The sequence below is a fragment of the Bombyx mandarina genome, chromosome 11, assembly GCF_030267445.1.
Source record: "Bombyx mandarina strain Sakado chromosome 11, ASM3026744v2".
Classification (NCBI taxonomy): Eukaryota; Metazoa; Arthropoda; class Insecta; order Lepidoptera; family Bombycidae; genus Bombyx; species Bombyx mandarina.
In genome coordinates, this window is record NC_143218.1 from 11515649 (window position 1) to 11526210 (window position 10562).

At 35.8% G+C, this 10562-nt stretch overlaps 1 protein-coding gene across 3 annotated transcripts; it reads left to right on the plus strand.

Annotated features, from left to right (window-relative positions):
• The first annotated feature begins 3034 nt into the window (after positions 1 to 3034).
• On the plus strand, positions 3035 to 7466 carry LOC114247477 (uncharacterized). Of its 3 annotated transcripts, none has more exons than XM_028180463.2 (5): positions 3048 to 3292; positions 5119 to 5225; positions 6016 to 6132; positions 6762 to 6900; positions 7134 to 7453. In XM_028180463.2, exons 1-5 carry the CDS (start codon positions 3087 to 3089, stop codon positions 7273 to 7275), a joined length of 711 nt encoding a protein of 236 aa, XP_028036264.2. In that variant the 5' UTR covers positions 3048 to 3086; the 3' UTR covers positions 7276 to 7453. The 3 variants fall into 3 exon arrangements, with proteins under 3 accessions (XP_089587093.1, XP_028036264.2, XP_028036263.2); XM_028180462.2 differs by lacking the exon at positions 3048 to 3292 and adding an exon at positions 3934 to 5045 and having other exon boundaries at positions 7134 to 7449; XM_089730967.1 differs by lacking the exon at positions 6016 to 6132 and having other exon boundaries at positions 3035 to 3292; positions 7134 to 7466.
• Positions 7467 to 10562: the final 3096 nt, after the last annotated feature.

Consider the following 10562-nt stretch of genomic DNA (forward strand, 5'->3'; position numbering starts at 1 on the left):
GTGAATTCTTCTCACCTAAGGAAATGGGGATTAAAGTAGGGCATAGTGGTTAATGGCATAGATGCAAACGATTTCATGGCCCACTTGATGTTGGACGTATATATAGTGTATCTCATAGATAATGCAGAATAAAGCTACGAATTCTGTGACATAAGGTCGAATATCATTTACATTAGAGCAAAGGATGTCCTATACTCGAAAAGGCGCGGTACCTAAGACGTGAAAATGGGCAGAATGATGATACTGAGCCATGCTGTCTTAGTAGACACTAAAAAATACACATGGGGAAGTGGAGTTACGTGTGCTTATAATGTAGTTAACGGGTGGCTACTTTCTTAAATTGATGGTCAAGCTTTCAGTTCACCTAGTTCACAATTCGAATACCACCACCCTTTTAGTGACATGAGGAAGAAGTTTAGGAGGTAGATAACGCCTGTCCTATTTTTAAATCAAAAGCATAACATAAAAACAAAATATAAGTTGATTACGCATTACTTTATAAGGAAATTTCAAAAAGGAGCCACTTTGCGGATTACACATAAAGGCTACAATCAAACGAATGACTGGCGTTTTAATCCAGGAAACCATTTTGATGTTCCTGTCAAATTTCATGGCGGTTATCGTGTATGGCAAGCTTTGAGTAGGAATCAAAACATCCAATGGGATTAAACCTTCACGTCTTTGACCGAAGACGATTAGAAATAAAGAAAAAAAAAACAAAGATGATAAAAATTCGAAGCGAAAAGGGAAATGGATTTAAAAGTAATTGAAAAAACTATAAAACAATAATTTTGAAAGCCTCTTTGAAAAACATTTCGAGAAAGAGAATAGTTTTATGCTTTAAAGTTTGTAAGGATGACTATATAGATCTAATGATTTGACTGTAAAGGCGATCTTTGAAGATTGTTATCATATACATTAAAAATATTATTTTATGATGTATTCACCATATGGTCGATATCCATGACCAAAATCCATGCCACTTAAAGCTTAAGAATAATTTTACGTAAAGAAGAATGGCAATTTTTTACCTGAATGTTTTAAAAGGTGTCTTAGATTAAAGATAAACAAAACTAAATTATTTTATTTGCTCGTTTTTATACGATGTTAGATTTACGTGGCAAAGCCACGAAAAAATGTTAATTTAATAAGCTTACAATTCGATTTTGTTGTATTTTCGGTTTAATACATTTGTAAAGGATGGCATTAATACTATTTCCACAAAAAAGCAGTATTTTTTGATAAATATTTTCATAAAGTATTTAAAATGATAAATAAATTAAATATCCTTTGTTACAATTAATACAAAATTAAATAACTAAAAAATAGTAATGGCAGCACTGCAGATGACAATGATTTTAACAGTATGACAACTGACTCTATAGTCTACTCTAATAAATTAGCTTTGCAAGCCTTCGCTTGTCGCAAATATGTGACTTTGGCGTTCAAAAGGTTAAAAGTACCTATCTCTGACACACATTTTTACACATTTACAAAGAAGAAAAAAACAAACTATATAATATGTATATGTACCTAGGTAGCTCTGCAATTGCTAAGGATACCTACTCGAGTACTATTAGAGGTGTATCCTTGGTTCATCTATGATAATGAAACTAAAGATATTATTTAAACATATCGTTTACTTATTTTTTCAATTTGTTATAATCCGTGCCTAGAAAAATCAGAGACATCTATTATTGATAGATAATCTCAAATTATAAAGTAAACACGTTAATATCTTTTTTTCGTGACTTTCTAATAACAAAAATATATCTGTTTAAGCATAACCTATGTTATTCCTATCGTTTTAGCATTTTTTTTATTTCAAGACGCCTCAAATAGATATCAGGTAAAATGTTGTATATCAAGCTGCCATTGTTCTTTTCATTATGTTTTGTTTAAAAAAAACACATTACCAACACTAATTATACCAAATTACATGGTAACCGGAAATGTGATAAACGAGTTCGTACAATAAAAGTACAGAGTAATCAAATCGTATGTATCATAAATTGAAATCACGCAAGTAAATCAAATTAGGTTACAACGTAACGAAAGAAGGAATTTAAATCAGGAATACGTCGGAGCCTATGTACTTACGTATAGTATAAGTTCAGTATAGGTTCGTCTAGACGCGGGGGCGTGCAAAAAGGTTAGGTAGGTAGACGCAGGCAGTCTCTTTTACGACCCTTCAGCTTCAGCGCGGATCTGCGAATTGGGTCACGCAGATATTTAACGGTCGGATACTTCTAGTTTAGGGGTTGCAAGATTAGCGGTTTCGTGAAATGGTTCGATAAGCAATTTTGAGCTTGCCTTAAAGTATATTTTACATCTCATAAATTTATTAAATTAACGTTATATTTTACCATAAATAATTACATTGCACATTAATACGTATATGTAAATATTACACGAATTGAAAAAAAAACAGTTCGCAATTTGATACACTAGACGAACGTGATTTCCATATTCCACGCGAGTCTATGATAGTCTATACTAATCTATACTATCTATATCTATACTATACTAATATTATAAAGAGGAGAGATTTGTTTGTTTGTTTGTATTGAATAGGCTCAGAAATTACTAAACCGATTCAAAAAGTTATTTCACTGTTTAGAAGCTACACTATTCCCGAGTGACATAGGCTATAATGTTTTTTTGAAAAATTAGAGATCCTTACTAAAACTCCAATAATGTAACCCAAGATGTAAAAAAATTACCTAAAATATTTTTTACATCGCGTGCCCTGCGAAGACTATTGATGATAGAATAAAATAATGTACTACGACTTTGTAGAACACATTATTATTTACAAAAAGTGTCGCCACAGTATGTATGTATGTTTAACTATTATAGTTATGCCGCAATAAGTGTTCTTTTATTTAAAAAAATAAAACAACGTCAAATATTGTTGAATTTTTTGTTAAAGACCCGAGCGGAGCCGGAGCTGGCCGCTTGTGTCTAATAAAATACAGAGGATTTAAAAGCATTATAAAATTTAATATCTAGGCCGCATAACAAAATAATTAATGTGAAACAATACAAATTCTTAATACTGTACTTACAAAATTCTATTGCAAACAATGTCTAGACTTCGTTTAAGACGCTACGGCGTAACTAGTGTTTACATCAGTGTTTTGACGAGAGGTCAACGAGGTTACTTGCGTTGTACATTTAATTTAAAAACCGTTTGTGTATTAATATTTTATTTCGTAATTTTACGTCTAAGAAATTTAAAAGACAAGGTCTCTATGGACGGCGCGATTACTGGAGGCCATATACCACACAGGTACAAAGTGAATGTCGTCGTCAAAGTACAAGTCTGAAGTTTAATATTAGAAAAAATGGCGACTTATCCGAAGAAACTATAGAATGGAATTGTATTGACCAGTGCATGCTCACGGTACATTCTATATATTTTTTCCTACCTGTACGCTGGTAGCCTAAGCGGCTATTCCAGCTTCGCGCGGATGAGTAGGTGAGTTCACGGACTCAGCCTGAGCGAATTTTCTATTATAACATCAGCCCTAACAAGAGCAGTGCTTTGCAAAATCCACCACCGGGTTGGAGTCGGAGATGTAATTAGCGGCGGCCACGATAAGAAGGTGTCGTGCCGCTTTGTTGAAGTAGCGTTCTGACGCTGCCTTATGATACTTATGTATCGGTCTTAAATTTAAATTGTCGTGAAGGTCAACATTCCTCACACATTCTACCGTTACTAAGTATTAAATTATACAAAAAATGCTGTAATTTTATTATCTTAGTAAAATACGAAGTAAATGTTAAAAAAATAAATCACAAAACTCATTTTCATAGACTTCAAATTCAATTAATGAAATAACTTTCACCGCCTATTTCGTAATAGTACAGCGCTGTGTAAATGTTAAAGTTACTTCAGAGTGCAGATCGTCTGCCCTTCCGTCGCCCTTCTAGTGCGTCTGTCTAGCCGGTGTCACGGTATCCTAGCCTTGCAAGGGCATACACGCACGTTCAAATCATTTTCAATTCAACTACACTTTTGTTTGCGAAACGTATATAATGAAAATACTTTTATCCTTTATATAATATTGAAAGTATTCACAAAAACCTGTCTACTTACGCCGCGAAGCAGTAATGCGTTCAAATTTGAAGAGTTGGGAAAGCCTTAATAAGAAATGAAAATAAAAGCCAACTAGTTATAGGGAGTCTAAATTGTGCAGTCTCTTTCTGACTCATCGACGGCGTTCTTTGATGTCGGAGGCCGAGACACACTTCGGGTTCTTGAGTCCGGACATGTAATGGAAAATTTATTTATTAAACTACCATATTGTTTTAAAATCGACGAGGTCTTATTTGGAATAATTATGAAAGGTTGTCCAAATATTACTATAGCATTTTATACATAATATATATATGTACATACATTGTGCACATAAAGTTGTATACAGAACTAAAACTAGTTTTACGGTTTAATATCCCATTTTTATTCTCACTATATTATTTCCGAATACTATACAATTATCGTAGTCACTGACGACTAACGGATATTATTATTCTATTCCACTATACGGATCGGACATCCTCTATACAATAAAATTGAAAATGACCTTTATGTTTCATGACGGCATACACATTGTGTTGTCGTCTCTCACTCACTTAAGCAATAAAAAAATGACAGTCCAATCGTTCGGATTGGAGCGCGGAGTGGCCTCCCGACAGAAATAGGCAGAATATTTTCACTGACTCTTGTCAGCTAATTTTTTTTATTAATTCTATAATATTTAACTTATTTTCAAGCAAATTTATTTTTTGAATTTACAATATTATGATTACTTAAGATTACTTCGAACGGGATAATTTAGTTTTCCACTACTGTTTGATCAATAGCTTCACTTAGCGACAAGTTAGAAAGCATATGTTGTGTATTTTCTGATTTTTTAAGTTCTGTTTTAAATCACTTAGAATCAACACAAGTTTTCAATGGAAAACTCAGCCCCTGCCGCTCCAGCCATAGGAGGTCGTCGAGAACCATCGACAGATCCCGTGAAAGCTCAAGGAGTTTTGTCTGTACTACTTGATTTGTTCTATTTTTCGATAAATTTACTTTTACAAATAATTTTGATTTTTGTTTCCCAGGAACGCATTGGCTCGCAAAACTAGAGACACAGCAAGGATATGGCGGGAAAGATGGGGTTTTTACTGTCGAATTGACAAAATCCAAGAAGAGGAAGCAGAGAAAATTGGTAATAAATCGATTTGCTGGTGGTATTGCATCTTTACTGGTGGTAGGTCGTCTTGTGAGCCCGCATGGGTGGGTGCAACCACCCTGCCTATTTCTGCCGTGAAGCAGTAATACGTTTCGATTTGAAGGATGAGGCAGCCGTTCTATTGAAAAAACTGAGACTTAGAACTCATGTCTCAAGGTGAGTGCCGGCATTAACGTAGATCTCTATGGGCTCCGGTTACGACTCAACACCAGGTGGACCATGAGATCGTTCATTGATAGTAAAAATCATTTTGGAAGTGAAAATAAAAATAAAGTACCTGCATTGCTGATGCCCATTAGGAAGGGCGCCCACTAAGCCCGAAGCAAGTCGGCCTTAAAGGAAATAAAAAACTGGTGACCAACCCCGACTTTTTCAATGTTGAAAATTGCTAATTCATAATCATTCCAGACTAAACTATGAGTAATTTTGATAAGAGATACCAGGTAGACTTCTCGGATTCTCTTATTTTTTTTAAGAATGTATAACATCAAATAAACAAACAATATTTTTTGAATAGATTGAATAGATTGTTCAGGTACACCTAGCCAAGGTACACATGCCCTTGGATTGAATCTTTGAATCTTTTTAAAAAACCTATCTATCTAGTTTGTCTATTTGAGAACGATCCTTTGTACCCAATGTTAGTGAGAGAATAGGCATTTTTAAATGCATGCATCGCGACTTCTATTTTACATCGTCTATTCGATCGAAACGCATACTTTCAGCGGCCAAACGACAATGTCGGCCTGTCTTTGTCAATTTATAGGTATGACCAAGGACGAATACAGGGCAGCAGTCCGTTCTATGAGCAGCCAGCCAGAACCTAAGACATCTCCAGTCGATGTGGATCCATCTCCCAAGCCTCTTCCTCCAACATCGACTGGTAAAATTGTCCTTAATTTTATTAGTTGCTCACCGCACCTTTATATGTACTAGTGGTCCCGCAGTAGTCGAAATTCGACTATAATTAACTGAAATTGTAAGTCTGATATTGTAAGTTGTAAATGTGATTTTACCTTTTTTAAATACAACAGCTGATAATCGAAAAATCTTTAGATTACTACGTGAAACAAAAACTTTGTACCCCTTTTGACGAAAATTGCTCGGAGGGAGGAGTATGAAATTTCCCACACTTATACAGAATATAGAGAAGGAGTGCAAAATGTTAATCCTTTTTTTAATTATGCATAATTACATTAAATCAATAAACAAAACGTTACACACATTACCATGTCTTTGACACAACACATATACATATTTAAATACTTTTTCCTTATTGAAGCTTTTGTTAGTCTGTAGTCAAATTGAGAATAGGTTAATATTGTTATCTTTAATATTATTTGTCTATAGTGTAGTCTTGGCGAAATCTGTGAATAAAGAAGCATAATAATAGTCTTTGACAATAGAACCATTATAAAGGTCAAACTTATAATTTCAATTAATTATAGTCGAATTTCGACAACCGGGGGACCGCTAGTTCAAATTATTTTACAAATTTTTTTGTCATTGCAGGCATGATTGGTCGTCGAGCTCAGTGTCCATTGGAGCGGTACGGTCCTCTGGTCAAAACTGGTCGACAATACTCTACGCGTCCACCAATGAAACCTGGACAAGTCTATGATCCTTACAAACAGACATTGGTGTTCTTAGGGTAATCTCAGAGCCTTATACCTACATCTTCGTCTGGATCGAAATCAATATTAAGGTTTTGCTAAATCTATCGAAATTCCTAAACATTACGTCTATGGACTCCGATAACTGGACTTCGATAGGCCATGAGTTCGTCATTTCATTCAGAGAAATAAAAAAGAATCATCGATGTTTCCAAATTGAACAAAATGGTTTCAGGCACTCAATTAAACAAATGAAAACTGTAATTTGCAGGAGTGTTGATGGCGATCCAATATCATACAAGCTGCCTCCGTCGAGGTGCGAGGTGACAGACGAAATGTGGTCGCGGCCGCAACAGCTGACCGTTTCACCATTTCAATGGGAAAATATAAAAAAAGCACTGAGCGATTCATAACATAACTAGATCTTAAAATAATAAGCTTAATTCCGTAATCAATATAGTGTTATCTATACTAATATATAAATCTACAGTGGTTTTTACGGATGTTCCGTTATACCTTTAAACGAGCAATTCTTGTGTATATATATTATATAATCTGAATCTCGGAAACGGCTCTTAACGATTTTCATAAAATTTAGTATACCTACAGGGGATTTCGGGGGCGATAAATCGTTCTAGCTACGATTAATTTTCAAAAAATGTTGTTTTATTCATGTTTTCAATAATCAACTCTTCCCGACATCTAATGGCGAATAATAATACTATTTTTCTTAATTGAGGGCAACTAACCGCTTTAAAGACACAACAAGATGGCGTTATCAAAAAAAAAACGGGCACAGCTCGGTCATCATCTAGTAACTACTGAACCGTGCATCCGATTGACTTGAAACTTAGTATACATGTAGAAAAATCATGTACTTAATGGATAGGCTAATATTTATATGAGTGTTGGACTCCCCACACCAGTTGCGGGGGCGTTAATGACGAGAATCTTTGTGGGAGTGAGAAATAATAATGTTAGTTTTAAATGCCCAGCGAAGCGAACGGGTACAGCTAGTATTATTATACATAAGAAACTGATTTTGGGGGGTGTTAATGACGAGAAACTTTGTGGGAGTGAGAAATAATAATGTTAGTTTTAAATGCCCAGCGAAGCGAACGGGTACAGCTAGTATTATTCTACATAAGAAACTGAATTTGGTTTTTTGTTTGTTATGTTACGTCTTAACTATTATTGAGGATCGATCATGAACTTTTGTAAAAACGTTGTCCCTAGAAAAGTAAATTGACACACACATTCCTTGGCTGTGCCCCTGGCGTTGCTAACGTCCATGAGCGAAGGTAACCACTTACCGTCAGGTAGGCCGTAGTAAGAATTACTTTGAAATTAATATTTTAATATGTATGCAAACTGTTTCAATTTACATAAACGAACTAGCTGACCCGGCAGACTTCGTAGTGTCTCAATCGATAAATAAAAAACCTCAACTTCTGTATAAAATAAACTTAAAACAAACAAAAGTAATCCGTCCGACGGGGGACACATCAAAGGGAAAGGAAAATTGTTATTTTTACTTAATTCCGAGCATTTTCATATTGTTTCACCTTTTAAACCTCTGGACTTCCACAAATAATTCAAGACCAAAATTAGCCAAATCGGTTCAGTCGTTCTCGAATTTTAACGAAACTAACGAACAGCAATACATCTTATATATACCTAGTCAGGTCATAAATTCTGTCACCTGTTTAATGTAAAATAATTGAAACAAGTTTATTCATTATGTAACCATTCATATACCAAAATGAACTTAACAAAACATAGATTCTTATGACACTAAAGTTTATTCAAAATGACCTCCGTGATTTTGAATACAGGCCTTCAATCTGCGCGGCCAGTCGTCTATCGCAGCACGAACGAGGTCCATGTCAATATCGGCGGCTGCCTTAATCAAGGATGTCTTGAGTGACTCCAAATTGGGATGAGGCTTTGAGCACGCCTTTTCCTCCAAGTGTTGCCATATCTTGTAATCTAACGGATTCAAATCTGGACTGGAGTAGGGCCAGTCTTCGTGCCGGATGAAGTCGATTTCACGCGCCGCCAGCCAGTCTTGTGTGCTCTTCGTTCTATGAGCTGGCGCCGAATCTTGTTGGAATACCAAGTGCCTGTTATTGAACATGGTATGAGAAACAGGTTCCACAAGATTCGTCAGGACTGTATTTTGATACACAACTGCATTCGTTTTTACACCTTTCTCGCAAAAATGTACCTCTGTTAAGGCCCAATAAGAAACTCCCAACCATACCATGGGCGAGGATGGAAAATGACCTCGTTGGACACGCGGAATACGGTTGCTCGCTTCTTCACTACTGTGTGCTTACACCTTATCATTTTGTTTGTTGTAGCTCTCTTCTACGGTAAAAAATTTTTCATCCGAAAAAAGAATTTCCCGATATTTTTTTCCCGCGTACCGCTTCAACAAAGCGCGGCATCTCTTCAGTCTCAGGTCCATTAGACGAGCATTCAAACGATGTTCTGCTTTTCTTCGATATGCCCGAAGCCCTAAGTCTTCATTTAACACCCTTTTCACCGTGGTTCTACTTAACCCCATCTGAAGGGCCAACATTTTCTGCTTACGTTTGGGATTTCTTTGAATTCGCGCCTTCACAGATTTTATCACTGCTGGAGTCCTAACAGACCGAGGGCGACCACTTCTTGACCTGTCATCTACACTAGAGTCTTCATTGTATCGTTTGATGGTACGATAAACGAATCTTTTGGCTATATTCAAATTTTTCAGTATGTTAAAAATTTGAATTGGCGCGTAACCGCAACGATGCAACGCAATAACTGCAACACGGTCGTCTTTAAGCGTCCACTCCATATTTAAAAATGAGTAAAATTCTAAAAGTATACATTTTTATTTTCATGAACAATTCGAAATTCGAATTCAATAAACTTTTTTGTGGCCAGCATTCTAAAAGAAAAGTTTTTACTGTGTTACAATACTTATGACCTGACTAGTTATATAGATAAGCGAAGACTGGTTAATCAAATGTAGAATAATAATAATAAATAAGGAACTGCAGCAACACAAATTGCTGAAGGCGGGAAAAGAAAATTAACGAGTAATCTTAATGCGTATTATCTGAATTGATTGTTTTTTTTTTTCTTTCATGTGCTAATTAATAATTGATTGTTACCAATAGAATTGTTACGTAGTCTTTTTAATTCAATAAAAATTTCAGTAAACAAATAGAGAAATACTTGTGGGAGCACATTATGAGTCCGCACAGGGAGGTACAATTGTATTGTGCTTTTACTACCGCAAAGAAGTCATACGTTCCGAAGTGAAGGGCGAGACTGCCGTGATACAATTAAGCATTCGACCTCATTTTTTGGGGTCATTGGTGACGTTCACGCTGTGATATCTATGGAGTCCGTAGCCGTTTTAAATCAGATGGGCTGTAAACTCCTTCACCTATGTATATGCGCAGCCCAAAAAATACTTTTTTTTTTATTGCTTAGATGGGTGGACGAGCTCACAGCCCACCTGATGTTAAGTGGTTACTGGAGCCTATAGACATCTACAACGTAAATGCGCCACCCACCGTGAGATATAAGTTCTAAGGTCTCAGTATAGTTACAACGGCTGCCCCACCCTTCAAACCGAAACGCATTACTGCTTCACGGCAGAAATAGGCAAGGCGGTGGTACCTACCCGTCCGGACTCACAAGAGGT